Here is a 16,344-nt window from a genome sequence, read left to right on the forward strand (position 1 = left end):
TGTTCTTCTTTACATTCTTTTCTTGTGTATATAGATATCTGTGGGGAAAAGAAAAAAAGTATATTAAAGTAAAGACACACTAAATTCATGTTCATTTCTTTTCAATGAAAATTTGTGGAACAACACAGCCCAGCATGACCCATTGCTGGACGGTGTTGTTCTACAAAGGCATGCGGTTCAAAGTGAAAGAGTGGCGTCAGTGGTCAGCACTTTGACACGCTAACATTTGTGGAACAACACAGCCCAGCATGACCCATTGCTGGACGGTGTTGTTCTACAAAGGCATGCGGTTCAAAGTTTCTTGAATTAAACATGGTTCTACTCACCTTGGTACGCACAACACAAACTTATGCCGTCCACTTCATTTCTCCTCACCAATCCTATGAATAAGTCAAAAACACAAATAGTAAATTCACACAATTAAAGCCTACTGTACATCATTACAAAAAAGGATTTTTGGAAGAAAAAGGGGGTATCAGAATAGCTCTTTGGCCCATCATACATGTAGCCGCAAGGAGCTTTCATCCGTTACCACACGCGCCCGCATACATGCCCGCGCATGTATGCCTACACAAAGCTCCTTGGTAGTACCCGGTCACGGGTGGGGAAGGCCAACAAAGAAAAAACAATAGTAAGAAAAACAACAAACTAATGGGAGGGGAAGACAGGGATACATGAAAAACATTTAAAATAAAATAAAATAATACGACCGGGTTTATGGTGGAAGTCTGTCCGGATCCTCTTCTTCCCCCTGATAGGGCGTGGATGTCCTGGGAGGCTGTGGAGTATGTTGACTGGCCCTCGGTGCCCATGCTGCTGAAGATTGTGCGGCCGGTGGTGGAGGCATCTGGGGGGTGGGGTACATCCCTGTATATCCCTGGTACATCTGTGACTGTCTGTACTGGGATGGGACTTGAGGAAGGGTACGATGCGTCCTTGTGGCTTGCGACGGCGGATATGGTGGATCACCAGCGTGTTGATGAGCTGGTACTGGGAGCTTTTCATAGATCATCTGCAGTGTGGTTGCGATGACCTGTTGGCTGGAAGAGGAGTGTCGATGACTCTCCGACATGTTCTTATTGCTTTCTGCCAGACATGAGGTGTTTTCCACAAGCTTGACCATGGAATCGGACAGAATGTTAAGTACGTTCATATTCTCCCTATGATCTTGAATTATGATCTGTAGTATTGTGGCCGTGCTGTCGGAAAGAGTCTTCTGCAGTTCATGCAGACTGTTGGACATTTTCTCCATTGTCCTCTCAATGTTGTCCAGTCTGCTTCCCACAACATTTGTGTATGTATCCTGGCGTGTCCCAATCTCTGATGCCAGGGTGTGAACCCTCTGAACAGTTGAGGGATTCTGCCCTTCCTGGATGTCTGCCACAACTTGGATTTGGGCAGCTGAAAAGAAAATTAGACAATATTATACACATTCATCATACATTTTTTTGAAGGCTCACAATTCAATTTACTCACGCAGGGATGTAGCAACTGGAGCCTCCTGCACTTCCACCTCGTCATCCTCTGACGACTCCTGTAGGAGATCCGGCCTGAAGTAGGAACCAATCCCCGAAGCTAGTCCGCTGCTGGTTCGTGGCACCACTGTTTGCAAAATATTTTTTTTGGGAAAGTTAATAAACTTTACACAACTGCTGCCCCCCCCCCCCCCCCCCACAAAAAAAAAAAACAAACCTTCTCCATCCTGTGATGCCGCTGCTCCAGGAGCTCCACTTGTCCTCGTTTCGGAAGACTTTTCAAGGGTCTGGCTGGATACGTCTGCACGGCTGTCCTCAAACCCAAGAAAAGTTTCGTCTGTTATCCCTGTGGACTCAAACAGATCGGGTGATGGGTCCACAAGGGTTGTGTCTTGAGGCTCTTCAGTCACAGTCCCAGAGCTCCTGGAGAGACGACGATCTGGTGATGACCTGCGCGCAGGAGCTGTAGTTTGGCGCCCATCTTGTGGTGTGGTCGCCGACGGTGTCTGGCGCACAGGTGATAGTCTGTGCGCTGACGTAGTCTGGTGCACAGGTGACCAACTGCGCGATGACGAACTGTGGCGCACAGGTGACGATCTGTGTGCTCGCGATGCTTGCGGCGCAGTTGATGGTCCGCGCGCTGCTGCCGATGCCTGCTGCACAGGTGACGGTCCGTGCGCTGGCGATGTCCTGTGCGCAGGTGATGTCCTCTGGGCAGGTCTGTCTGGGAAAAAAAAAAAAGCACATTAGCACATACAAAAAATTTAAAGGGAAGTACAGCTCATGTGAATGTATTCTTACCATCAGACCTCCTTTTGGACGGCTGGTCTCCTGCCTTCCTCCGTCTTCTGGGCGGTTCTTCCTCCTGGGGAAAGCCAGCAGGACGGCTGGAGTCCACACCTCCGCGAACTCCTTCGACCATGGCAGGGTTCATGCGCCTTCTAATAACGTCCTCCCAGGGTAGCCACTTCAGATTGAGAGCCGGGCCACCTCCCGTAGCTGTCTCATGTCGGCGCTGAATCCCCATCTTCTTCTTGGTCTGTCTGCGGCAATCACTGTACCGCTTCAAGCAATTTTTGGTGCTCCGGCGGTTTCCAGATATTGCAGTGACTTGACTGGCGATGGATTCCCAGATGTTCCGCTTTACCTTAGCTGCTGTGGTCTGTGCCCTTAGTCCATACAAAATGTCGTAGGACCTGTCGACGCAATCTACTAGGGTACAGTTTTCCGCCTCAGTGTATCTGGGTCCACGCGGCTTTTTCTGTCCTGCATCTTCACCAGAGGCTTCCTCCTCCGACTGCTCCTCTGGCTGGCTTCTTGCCTTTAGGGATTAAAAAAAAAAAAATTTTTTTTTAATAAGATCGGTATGTACCTGTGAGTGTCAGTATCCCTGGCATTGCGCACCTATTACAGTAGGTGTGCATGGCATTGCACAAACTACAGTGGGTAAAGTTTGATGCTATTTGTGTCTGCAGGTGTGGTTAAGTACCTTTTTACTAGGCTTTTTCTTGGACTTCTCATGGGCCCTTGACGACCGCGGCTGGTCACTAGATGCCTGGTCGGTCGCATCCGCCTCCTGGGTTGGCTCCCACTCCTCATTGCTATGCAGGGATAGATCCGAGGGGGTGGGGGAAGGGGCGGATCGGGTCTGCTTGTCCCTTGACATCTCTGTTATAAAAAAAAAATACATACATGTATAAATGGCTGCCCCTCACAAAATGGCTGCCCCTCACAAAATGTTGACCAGGCTGTCGACTCAACTTGCTCCAAATCACCCCAAAATGGCAAGAAAGCATCCCAACACACTTAGGAGGTACACCACATCAAAATTAGGCGGGAAAACACATGTTTGAAAAACAATCAGCAGCACATGTCAACCAGGCTGTCGACTAAAATTGCTCCAAATCACCCCAAAATGGCAAGAAAGCATCCCAACACACTCAGGAGGTACACCACATCAAAATTAGGCGGGAAAACACATGTTTGAAAAACAATCAGCAGCACATGTCAACCAGGCTGTCGACTAAACTTGCTCCAAATCACCCCAAAATGGCAAGAAAGCATCCCAGCACACTCAGGAGGCACACCACAGCAAAATTAGGCGGGAAAACACATGTTTGAAAAACAATCAGCAGCACATGTCAACCAGGCTGTCGACTAAAATTGCTCCAAATCACCCCAAAATGGCCAGAAAGCATCCCAACACACTCAGGAGGTACACCACATCAAAATTAGGCGGGAAAACACATGTTTGAAAAACAATCAGCAGCACATGTCAACCAGGCTGTCGACTAAAATTGCTCCAAATCACCCCAAAATGGCAAGAAAGCATCCCAACACACTCAGGAGGTACACCACATCAAAATTAGGCGGGAAAACACATGTTTGAAAAACAATCAGCAGCACATGTCAACCAGGCTGTCGACTAAACTTGCTCCAAATCACCCCAAAATGGCAAGAAAGCATCCCAGCACACTCAGGAGGCACACCACAGCAAAATTAGGCGGGAAAACACATGTTTGAAAAACAATCAGCAGCACATGTCAACCAGGCTGTCGACTAAAATTGCTCCAAATCACCCCAAAATGGCAAGAAAGCATCCCAACACACTCAGGAGGTACACCACATCAAAATTAGGCGGGAAAACACATGTTTGAAAAACAATCAGCAACACATGTCAACCAGGCTGTCGACTAAAATTGATCCAAATCACCCCAAAATGGCCAGAAAGCATCCCAACACACTCAGGAGGCACACCACAGCAAAATTAGGCGGGAAAACACATGTTTGAAAAACAATCAGCAGCACATGTCAACCAGGCTGTCGACTAAAATTGCTCCAAATCACCCCAAAATGGCCAGAAAGCATCCCAACACACTCAGGAGGCACACCACATCAAAATTAGGCGGGAAAACACATGTTTGAAAAACAATCAGCAACACATGTCAACCAGGCTGTCGACTAAAATTGCTCCAAATCACCCCAAAATGGCCAGAAAGCATCCCAACACACTCAGGAGGTGCACCACATCAAAATTAGTTGGGAAAACACATGTTTGAAAAACAATCAGCAGCACATGTCAACCAGGCTGTCGACTAAAATTGCTCCAAATCACCCCAAAATGGCCAGAAAGCATCCCAACACACTCAGGAGGTACACCACATCAAAATTAGGCGGGAAAACACATGTTTGAAAAACAATCAGCAGCACATGTCAACCAGGCTGTCGACTAAAATTGCTCCAAATCACCCCAAAATGGCCAGAAAGCATCCCAAAACACTCAGGAGGTACCCCACAGCAAAATTAGGCGGGAAAACACATGTTTGAAAAACAATCAGCAGCACATGTCAACCAGGCTGTCGACTAAAATTGCTCCAAATCACCCCAAAATGGCCAGAAAGCATCCCAGCACACTCAGGAGGCACACCACAGCAAAATTAGGCGGGAAAACACATGTTTGAAAAACAATCAGCAGCACATGTCAACCAGGCTGTCGACTAAAATTGCTCCAAATCACCCCAAAATGGCCAGAAAGCATCCCAGCACACTCAGGAGGCACACCACAGCAAAATTAGGCGGGAAAACACATGTTTGAAAAACAATCAGCAGCACATGTCAACCAGGCTGTCGACTAAAATTGCTCCAAATCACCCCAAAATGGCCAGAAAGCATCCCAACACACTCAGGAGGTACACCAATGCTAATAGAAGACCCAAAAAAGTCAATTAAAGAATAAAAAAAAAACGTGAAAAACTACCCCAAAACACAAGTCTCCCCCTAAAAATGCAGCAACACAAGCAAGGGGCTATACACATACCTGCACACATGCACAAACACCCCATGTACACCTCATGGCAACCCCCACTACACAAACACATACATGCAACACCAGACACACGTGGTACTTACCTACAAATGTAGTAAAAGCTCCTAAAATGGCTCTGCTCCGGGGTAACAGGAATCCTCCTGACTGTCCTGGAATAAAGCCTGCTGGGGTGTCCAAACGATATCCACAGCAAACAACCAAATTGCTAGCTCTGCACCTCCACACACCTCTCTGCAGGTTCACAAAATGGCTGCAGAGCACGTGCAGCAAACAAGCCCTAATAAAGGGCTGCTTTCGGCGGGAAGGCGAATTCAGTACGCCCACTACTCGCCGATTGGCCGTAATCCGCCTGCGGGAGGGGCGAATCAGTTATACATTGAATATAGTGAATTCAGGGTCCCGGCGATAGGGCTGCGGCTGGCGATAGCGGGCGAATTATACAGGGGCGGATCTAATGACGCGATTCGCCCGCTATTGCATATAGCTCTATTTCTGATTCGGATGTTGACCAACGTACAACGAAATTCAAGAATTATATAGCTGGTTTAACAATCTCAAAAGTATAAGTGGTGTGGCTTCCTCAATAGGTCTCACAGAATAGATCCTGGGAGAGATTTGGCTACATATATATATATACTTCATGGAGTACAGGAAATGCCTTTTTCATGCATGCTCTGTATCATTAAAAACAAAATAATTTGTTTCTAACTTGAGATTATATACATCCTTTAAACGCATGAGATTCACATACTTAGGGCACTGATTTATACAGTATTTTACATTTGACACACTAAGCATATAGAACTGTCTGTTGTGTTCCCAAAATCTGCCTCTTTGTTTCTCCTCTTCATCGTATTCCTTAGCTCTGTTTCTCACTGTGATTGTAAGAAGAGGTCCTCAGTGATTGATTGTGCATGAATCATCAGCCATTACAGCTTACCCCTGTTTTGAGATTCAAATCCATAAAAAGTAAAAAAAACTCAAAACTCAAAAACATGATTTATGATTGGGTTGTGTGTTTTACAGGAGTTACATATCAACACTTTTTGAAAATGATCGCCATTTTTCTCACCTTTCAACTTTGGAACGAGAGATGGCCTTTCGCACTGAAATGGTTAGTTGTTTTCAGCTAAAAGCATGCAGAATTGTAAATAAATTAATGTTATTTTTTGTTGTGTGTTTATTAAGTAGCTGATTTTCAAAATGCCTAATTTTCAACATATTTTATCCATCAGAATGAAATGGGCAATAATGTATGTGTGTACTTTTGATACTCTTGTATTGTATTTTAAACTCTGTGGTGGAAACCACCAGAAACCATGGGAACTTCCCCCACCCCCCTTTTTTTTTGGCATGTTTTAAAAGTTACATCATTCAGGTATATTGAAAGAGTAGGAAATGGAGCACAGGAAATAAAACTCAAGTATTTTACTTGATTGGGTGGAGGTCACAATGCAGGCTGCAGGAAATTTTTTTTATAAACCAGTTAACTATCATTGAATGCACTCGCATCCAGCTGGGCTTTCACTGACACATTTGCATCCTATGGGACTATTATGCCAGCTGTTATAGAAGAAATCCATTTGTATTTTCTTCTCCTGCAGCACTGCTGCAGTGATGTCATGGTTTCTGACTGCTGTCATCACTGTTTTTGCGCCCAGAATGCTGTGAAAATTGCACTGTGGGGTGCATGTGCCTGTAATAAAAGTGATACGAGAACTTCAGTACCTCCCTGAAAACTATTAGTTTAATACCTTGTGAGTGCAGAGAGTAATGGCTAGCCCTCCCATGACACATGCTATGCTGCTCTCTGCAGTATGCCGAGTGGGGCATAGTTGCACTATGGGGGGTGAATAGTGGCAATATGCCTCCTAAGGTTTATTCATATTTGCCCTGGGCAGCAATTAGAGACCTCTTTCCAAAAGTTTGCAAATATACAATTGGGCACTGTATATATGTATGAGCCACCGCCAAAAATTGTACATGAAAGCTGGACAGAAGCCCGCCGTCGAGGGGGCGGGGCTTCTTCCTCAGCACTCACCAGCGCCATGTTTTTTTCTCCACAGCACCGCTGAGAGGAAGCTACCCAGCCTCTCCCCTGCAGTTACACGGTAGAAGAGGGTAAAAAGAGAGGGGGGGGGGGGGGGCACATAATTAGGCGCAAAAATCAATATAAACAGCAGCATTAAGTTACTGTGTTATTCCTGGGTTAATAGCGCTGGGGTGTGTGCTGGCATACTCTCTTTCTGTCTCTATAAAGGGCCTTATGGGGGAATTGTCTTCAGATGAGCATTCCCTGAGTGTGTGGTGTGTCGGTACGTGTGTGTCGACATGTCTGAGGTAAAAGGCTCCCCTAAGGAGGAGATGGAGTAAATATGTGTGTGAGAGGGTGTCTCCGTCGACAACGCCGACACCTGTTTGGATATGTGTAATTAAGTGCTAAGGTGAATTTATTGCACAAAAGATTAGAGAACAGACAGGGAATCTACCCATGTCTATCCCTATGTCGCAGAGACCTTCAGAGTCTCTCAATGATCACTATCCAAAATAATAGACACTGATATCGACACAGAGTCTGACTCCAGTGTCGACTACGATAATGCAAAGTTACAGCCAAAATGGCAGAAAAGTATTCAATATATGATTATTGTAATAAAAGATGATTTGCATATCACTGATGACTCATCTGTCCCTGACACAAGGGTACACATGTTTAAGGGGAAGAAAGCTGAGGTAAATTTCCCTCCTCTCATGATGAAAAAGAGCGGGAATCTCCAGACAAGAGACTGCAGTTTCCCACAAAGATTTCTCAGGGAGTATCCTTTCCCCACTAGGGCCAGGATACGATGGGAATCTTCCCCTAGGGTGTCACGTTTGCCCAAAAGGTAGCCCTGACGTAACAGCTATTCTCAGGGATCCTGCAGATAGCGTGCACATTCTGGTACACTACTCAGACCGGCGATTGTGTCGGCATGGGGTTATAGCGCTGTGGCAGCGTGGACAGGTACCTTATCAGAAGAGATTGAGACCCTAGTATGTATATATATATATATATATATATATGTATATATAGAGATATATATATATTAAAGATGCTGTCTTAAGAGATATATATATATATATATATATATATATATATATATATATATATAAAACATGCCCAAAGAGACATGAGTCTACTGGGTCCTAGAGTCAAAGCTATGTCGATTTCTGCTTGACGTGTCCTGTAGAATATGCAGTGGACAGATGATGCAGATTTAAGAGGCATATGGAAGGCTGAGGATTGTGTGGAGAAGGGTTCTCGGACCTGGTCTCCACAGCTATAGCTGGTAATTCTGATATTTTGCCTTATATTCCTGCACAGCCTAGGAAAGTACGACATTATCAAATGCAGCCTTTCGAACAAAGAAACAAGAAAGTCCGAGGTGCGTCCTTTCTTGCCAGAGGCGGGGGCATAGGAAAGAAGCTGCACAACACAGCTAGTTCCCAGGAACAGAAGTCCTCCCCGGCCTCTACAAAATCCACCGCATGTCGCTGGGGCTCCACAGGCGGAGCTAGGCCCGGTGGGGGCACACCTTTGTAAGTTCAGCCACAAGTGGGTTCACTCCCTGTTAGATCTCTGGGCAATAGATATTGTGTCTCAGGGATACAAGCTGGACTTTGAGGAGATGCCCCCTCACCAACGGCCCTGCCGGCTTCCCCCCACGAGAGGGAAACAGTGTTAACTGCAATTCACAAATTGTATCTTCAACAGGTGGTGGTCAAGGTTCCCCTCCTTCAACAAGGAGGGGTTTATTATTCGACCATGTTGTAGTCCCGAAACCAGACGGTTCGGTCAGACCCATATTGAATTTAAAATCCCTGAACATATACCTGAAAAGGTTCAAGTTCAAGATGGAATCGCTAAGAGCGGTCATTGCAAGCCTGAAAGGGGGAGATTTTATGGTGACTGGACATAAAGGATGCATACCTTCATGTCCCCATTTATCCACCTCATCAGGCGTACCTCAGAATTGCGGTACAGGATTGTCATTACCAATTTCAGACGTTGCCGTTTGGTCTCTCCAAGGCCCCGAGAATCTTCACCAAGGTAATGGCGGAAATGATGGTGCACGTGCGGAAGCAAGGTGTCACTATTATCACGTACTTGGACGATCTCCTCATAAAAGCGAGATCAAGAGAGCAATTGCTGAACAGCGTATCACTTTCTCTGGAAGTGTAACGGCAACACGGCTGGATTCTATATATTCCAAAGTTGCAGTTGGTTCCTACAGCTCATCTGCCTCTCCTAGGCATGATCCTAGACGCAGACCAGAAAAGGGTTTTTCTCCCGCTAGAGAGAGCTCAGGAGCTCATGACACTGGTCAGGAATCTATTAAAACCAAAACAGGTGTCAGTGCATCACTGCACTCGAGTCCTGGGAAGGATGGCGGCATCATACGAGGCCATTCCCTTCGGCAGGTTCCATGCGAGGACCTTCCAATGGGACTTACTGGACAAGTGGTCCGGATCACATCTTCAGATGCATCGGTTAATCACCCTATCCCCCAGGGCCAGGGTATCTCTCCTGTGGTGGCTGCAGAGTGCTCACCTTCTCGAAGGTCGCATATTCGGCATTCAGGACTGGGTCCTGGTGACCATGGATGCAAGCCTCCGAGGGTGGGGGGCCGTCACACAGGGAAGAAATTTCCAAGGGCTGTGGTCAAGTCAGGAGACTTGCCTTCACATCAACATCCTGGAACTAAGGGCCATATACAACGCCCTACGTCAAGCGGAGTCCCTGCTTCGCGACAAACCGGTTCTGATTCAGTCAGACAACATCACCGCAGTGGCTCATGTAAACCGCCAAGGCGGCACAAGGAGCAGGGTGGTGATGGTAGAAGCCACCAGAATTCTTTGCTGGGCGGAGAATCACGTAAGCGCACTGTCAGCAGTGTTCATTCCGGGAGTGGACAACTGGGAAGCAGACTTCCTCAGCAGGCACGACCTCCACCCGGGAGAGTGGGGACTTCATCAAGAAGTCTTCACGCAGAGTGCAAGTCGGTGGGAACTGCCACAGGTGGACATGATGGCATCCCGCCTCAACAAAAAGCTGCAGAGATATGGCGCCAGGTCAAGAGACCCTCAGGCGATAGCTGTGGACGCACTGGTGACACCTTGGGTGTTCCAGTCGGTCTATGTATTTCCTCCTCTTCCTTTCATATCCAAGGTGCTGAGAATCATAAGGAAAAGAGGAGTGAGAACAATACTCATTGTTCCGGATTGGCCAAGAAGGACTTGGTATCCAGATCGGCAAGAAATGCTCACAGAGGACCCGTGGCCTCTGCCTCTAGGACAGGACTTGTGCAACAGGGGACCTGTCTGTTCCAAGACTTACTGTGGCTGCATTTGACGGCATGGCGGTTGAACGCCGGAACCTAGCAGAAAAAGGCATTCCGGATGAGGTCATTCCTACGCTGATAGAGGCTAGGAAGGATGTGACGGCTCAACATTATCACCTTATATGGCGAAAATATGTTGCTTGGTGTGAGGCCAGGAATGCCCCTACAGAGGAATTCCAGCTGGGCCGTTTCCTTCACTTCCTACAGTCGGGAGTGACTTTGGGCCTTAAATTGGGTTCCATTAAGGTTAAGATTTCGGCCGTCTCCATTTTCTTTCAAAAAGAACTGGCTTCTCTGCCTGGAGTTCAGACGTTTGTAAAGGGAGTGCTGCATATTCAGCCCCCTTTTGTGCCTCCAGTGGCACCTTGGGATCTTAACGTGGTGTTGAGTTTCCTGAAATCACACTGGTTTGAACCACTCAAAACGCTGGAAGTAAAATATCTCACGTGGAAGGTGGTCATGCTATTAGCCTTGGCTTCGGCTAGGCGTGTGTCAGAATTGGCGGCTTTGTCACATAAAAGGCCTTATCTGGTTTTCCATGCGGATAGAGCAGAATTGCGGACCCGCCCACAATTTCTGCCGAAAGTGGTTTCATCCTTTCATATAAACCAACCTATTGTGGTGCCTGTGGCTACTACTGACTTGGAAGATTCCGAGTCACTGGATGTAGTCGGGGCTTTGAAGGTTTATGTAGCCAGAACGGCTAAGGTCAGGAAAACAGAATCTTTGTTTATCCTGTATGCTTCCAACAAGCTTGGGGTGCCTGCTTCAAAGCAAACTATTGCTCGCTGGATCTGTAACACGATTCAGCAGGCTCATTCTGCGGCTGGGTTGCCGCTGCCTAAATCAGTTAAGGCCCATTCCACAAGGAAGGTGGGCTCTTCTTGGGCGGCTGCCCGAGGGGTCTCGGCATTACAGCTTTGCCGAGCGGCTACTTGGTCAGGTTCAAACACCTTTGCAAAGTTCTACAAGTTTGATACCCTGGCTGAGGAGGACCTTGTGTTTGCTCATTCGGTGCTGCAGAGTCATCCGCACTCTCCCGCCCGTTTGGGAGCTTTGGTATAATCCCCATGGTCCTTACGGAGTCCCCAGCATCCACTAGGACGCTAGAGAAAATAAGATTTTACTTACCGGTAAATCTATTTCTCGTAGTCCGTAGTGGATGCTGGGCGCCCGTCCCAAGTGCGGACTTCTTCTGCAATGCTTGTATATAGTTATTGCTTAAATAAGGGTTATGTTATAGTTGTATCAGAGTTTATTTGATGCTCTGTGATTGTTCATACTGTTAACTGGGTAAAGTTATCACAAGTTATACGGTGTGATTGGTGTGGCTGGTATGAGTCTTACCCTGGATTCCCAAAATCCTTTCCTTGTACTGTCAGCTCTTCCGGGCACAGTTTCTCTAACTGAGTTCTGTAGGAGGGGCATAGAGGGAGGAGCCAGAGCACACCAGAATCTAAATTCTTTCTTAAAGTGCCCATGTCTCCTGCGGAGCCTGTCTAATCCCCATGGTCCTTACGGAGTCCCCAGCATCCACTACGGACTACGAGAAATAGATTTACCGGTAAGTAAAATCTTATTTTTTAAACAGAATAAAAAATGGATTAACAGCTATGATAAAATTTGAGCAGCAAATCTCCTTAAAAAATGGGATAAAAACAGTATACACAATACAATATAATACCAGTTAAAATATGTAAAAAGATTTTAGCTTAACTTGGTATGAGGTCACTGCCAGGTTGCCCAACGCGTTTCGTCATTCAGACTTCATCAAGGGGTAAAGGTAGAATGGGACCAGGCTTCTATTTATACCAGTACTAATCTTATAGTAATTGTGACATCACTTCCTGTTAATTAACCATGGTATTGTAAAACAGACTGTTTATGCAAAAACCTATATATGTTTATGCAAATAGCCTCATTACATAGTATATATGTTTATGCAAAAACCTCTACAAAGATGACCGCCGCAATGAATTCCCTGGGAGAAATCTGCCAAAGTACTGCTGGTCTTTAAGAAGCATTGGAAGCCGCGGGCGCGTTCCGGAAGTGGGACGGAAGTGACGCGACGACAGAAAACCGGAAGTGGGCGGAAAAGATCCGCCGGCGGAAAAGATCCGCCGGCGCATCTATATGAGAGTTTTTCAAAGCTCTCAAACTCCAAACCTGTTCTTCAAACACTTTTGTAACACTATATACATATATACTATGAAATGAGGCTATTGAATAACTTTAACTAGAAGTTCTCAGTCTGTTTTACAATACCATGGTTAATTAACAGGAAGTGATGTCACAATTACTATGAGATTAGTACTGGTATAAATAGAAGCCTGATCCCATTCTACCTTTACCCCTTGATGAAGTCTGAATGACGAAACGCGTTGGGCAACCTGGCAGTGACCTCATACCAAGTTGAGCTAAAATCTTTTTACATATTTTAACTGGTATTATATTTTTATTGTGTATACTGTTTTTATCCCATTTTTTAAGGAGATTTACTGCTCAAATTTTATCATAGCTGTTAATCCATTTTTTATTCTGTTTAATGTGTTAATAAATTTATTAGATCTACTCATTTTGATTATTCTTTTATCATATTATATATATATATATATATATATTTTTAGATCTACTTACTTTTATTGAATCTCTCTAAGACACCATTGGTCGCTATATCCCCCACCCCCCTGTGTGTCTATCTATCTATCTATCTATCTATCTATCTATCTATCTATCTATCTATCTATCTATCTATCTATCTATCTATATATATATAATATTTATTTTATATTTGAAAAAAAATATAATAATATCCCCCAAACATTGAAATATTGGTTGCGACCATTGGAAACATCGCAACCATAGCGGCTTTAATTTTGAAAGCCGGGACAGCCTCCAGGTACACAGGGGGATTTTGGGGGGTTAGTTTACACTTTCCCACTGGCTTCTATTGTCTGCAGCCGCTGGAGGGGAAGTACTGCCATGCTGAACGATCAGCAGTGATCGGCAACACGTCAAACAGTAGGGGAGAGTGCAGGGAGGCAGAGGGACCTTCCAGTCCCTCTGATAGCAGCAGCAGAGGGACGTTTCCCTTCCCTTACGCTGCGAACACGGTTTAACTGACTGGTCGCATCCTGTGCGACTAGGTCAGATAAAGCACTTGCTGGTATGGTCGCATTTGATGCCACAGTGCTAGGCAAGTGGTTAACCACACTTCCCTTCGATAAGATGCTTTCTGCAGCAGGGTACATTGATTTCCACAGGCAAACATTGGTTGTAGAGTAGAACTTGATCCAGAGCGGAACCAACAGGCTAAAGGTTTAGGCTGTCCCAGGATTCAATGGGGCCTCTATAACCCCGCCTCCAGGCACCGTGAGCTCAGTTTTGAGTTGGTGCCTGTAGTAGCAGTCACTAACAGGAGGGTTGCGCTGGGCAGCCCTGAAGAAAAGCTTTAAAGAAGACTTCAAGGGGCGCAGCGCTGTGACATGTCAATGTGACATTCAGCGCTGCGTCTCCGTCACCTCCCAAGCGGCGTCGCATACTCAAACTGCTCAGTTCCCGGGTCCTTGCGGCGGAGACGCTTCGGCTCTAGGCACACGGTCATAGACGCCCTCCTGGTTCGTGTGGCTGCTACGGGGAGGAGGTAAGAGGGTCCACCAGGTGGGACCTGCCACTAAATTGCGTTCCTTTCACAGTCTAGGGAGACGGACTGCGATGCTGGCGTGTACACTGTCACCGAGCAGGGATCCAACTATATCCTCCAGCACGTAGGAGTACTAACGTCCCTGTTCATAAGGCTCTGTAGTACCGGTGGTGAGGCCCAGCATAGGGGAGTCGGCGCTTGACCTGTAGCCCCCCCCCCCCTCCGGCCCAGGGCGACATCTACTGCAGATTTTCCAGCCCTGGAGCCTCCTCACACTTTCCCTCACTCCCTGACTAAGACGTTGGGTGCCATCTTAGGTATAAATGCAGCTGGCCTCATTGTTCTCTAGTTCAAATAGACCCTTAGCATGGGTATAAATGTACATAAAGCGGTGTGATGGTTTGTCTAAAAACGTCTTTCAATCATAAACATACTGTAGCAAATAGTAGGCAGTCAACACACAGCAAATGAGGGTGGACTCATACCAAGGTATATGGAGGTAGCTGTAAAGCAAAAACGGGGCACCGCTCATAAGCTTGTCCTCCTTTCCTCCTAGTCTATGGTCACCACAATTCCAGTGCAGACTTCCCTACCTACACGTTTTTACCCCCAGAGGGTCTTTGCTTATGAACGGGGCCCTGTTTTTGTTTTACATCTACAGCTACCTCCATATACTGTACCTCGGTATGAGTCCATCGTCATTTATGTTGACTGTCTACTGTTGGCTATGTTTATGAATTAAAGAAGCTTTTATACAAACCTCATCGTTTTATGTAAAGTAAAACCCATGCTGAGGGTCTGTTTGTGCTAGAGCACAAGGAGAACGGCAGGCTTCTGAGCTAAAGACCCACCAGATGTGTCTTCTATAATAAAATAATGGCGCTAATCACCAAATTTGGAGGTGGGGGTGGAATGCCACTGGGGATCTATTGCAGCTGGGGTATTTATTGCCTCTGGGGGGAGGAAGCTAGTTTTGCAGTGTGCACATATGAACATTTGGGTTATGAAATATACCCTAGTCATTTTTATGTCAATAAAAATGTAAAAACATTTTAAAAACTACGTTCTTAGTCTCATTACTTAAATAAATATTTTTGGCAACCTTTTTAGGCAGATAAAAATGACTAAATACAAACAGACTAGAGTGCTTTATCATTACTTTTTCATCCATCTTGAAACTTTAGTGGACATCAATATTTTACCGTTTACATTTGCATACAGTGATTGAGACAAGATATTGTAGATTGAGTAAAAATGTATGGTGTGTATATATATGTGTATATATATATATATGTGTATATATATATATATATATATATATATAATTATCTTTTAATGATGTGTTTTATTGTTTTTTACAGGGCCTTTATTATTCTTACTTCAAATCCATCATTGAAGCACCATCATATTTTTCTGGGTTGCATTTAATCATGAATGATAATGTTACAGAATATCCTAGCGTAATAAATACTTTGAAACGATTCAATCTGTACCCTGAGGTAATATATTTTTCTACAACTAAGCCTGTTTACTTCATAAAATTATCTTATTTTATTTTTTTATTACATTATAAATCATTATGCTGATGGCCTTTTCCAGACTTAGGGGTATATTCAGTTGCGGTCAAATTGCCGAAATTGTCGAAAAACTGGTAATTTTCGACACAAAAAACCTGTCAAATTTGATTCGACAATTCAATACAGTACTTTTCGACAAAAAACCTGCCGTTTCATTTTCGACTTTTTGCAATTCCACATGTCTGCAATGTAAAAAATGCAGCTTTTCGACAAAAGTATATTCAATTGAAGAATGTCGATTCGACAACAGTGCTTTTTCGACAGTCATTTCGTCAATTTCATTCCGCCTCATTTTTCTGTCGTGATCTAATATATTTTTTTAATAACATGTATTTTTTGGTGCTTTTTTGATTGCTAATAGCATATCTATTTATATTTGAAGGGATTATCTGCTTGGTTTGTCTATTTATGAGGCACAAGTATTATTTAATCGATTTTTTTA

At 45.1% G+C, this 16,344-nt stretch overlaps 1 protein-coding gene and 1 long non-coding RNA gene across 3 annotated transcripts in view; one reads left to right on the forward strand and one right to left on the reverse strand.

Annotated features, from left to right (window-relative positions):
- Window positions 1-16,344, forward strand: part of DPY19L1 (dpy-19 like C-mannosyltransferase 1) — a 595,286-nt gene that overhangs the window by 117,631 nt on the left and 461,311 nt on the right. For both annotated transcript variants that reach the window (XM_063922533.1, XM_063922534.1), the window contains exons 3-4: window positions 6,328-6,415; window positions 15,687-15,824. In XM_063922533.1, the coding sequence (XP_063778603.1) occupies window positions 6,328-6,415; window positions 15,687-15,824 (226 nt within the window). The remainder of the gene's footprint in view (window positions 1-6,327; window positions 6,416-15,686; window positions 15,825-16,344) is intronic.
- LOC134929029 (uncharacterized) lies at window positions 2,319-5,696 on the reverse strand. The gene is made up of 3 exons (XR_010178221.1): window positions 5,385-5,696; window positions 2,965-3,143; window positions 2,319-2,796 (listed from the first exon to the last, which is right to left on the reverse strand). It is a non-coding gene; the product is annotated as an uncharacterized LOC134929029 (long non-coding RNA).

This window comes from Pseudophryne corroboree, chromosome 5 (genome assembly GCF_028390025.1).
Source record: "Pseudophryne corroboree isolate aPseCor3 chromosome 5, aPseCor3.hap2, whole genome shotgun sequence".
Lineage (NCBI taxonomy): Eukaryota > Metazoa > Chordata > Amphibia > Anura > Myobatrachidae > Pseudophryne > Pseudophryne corroboree.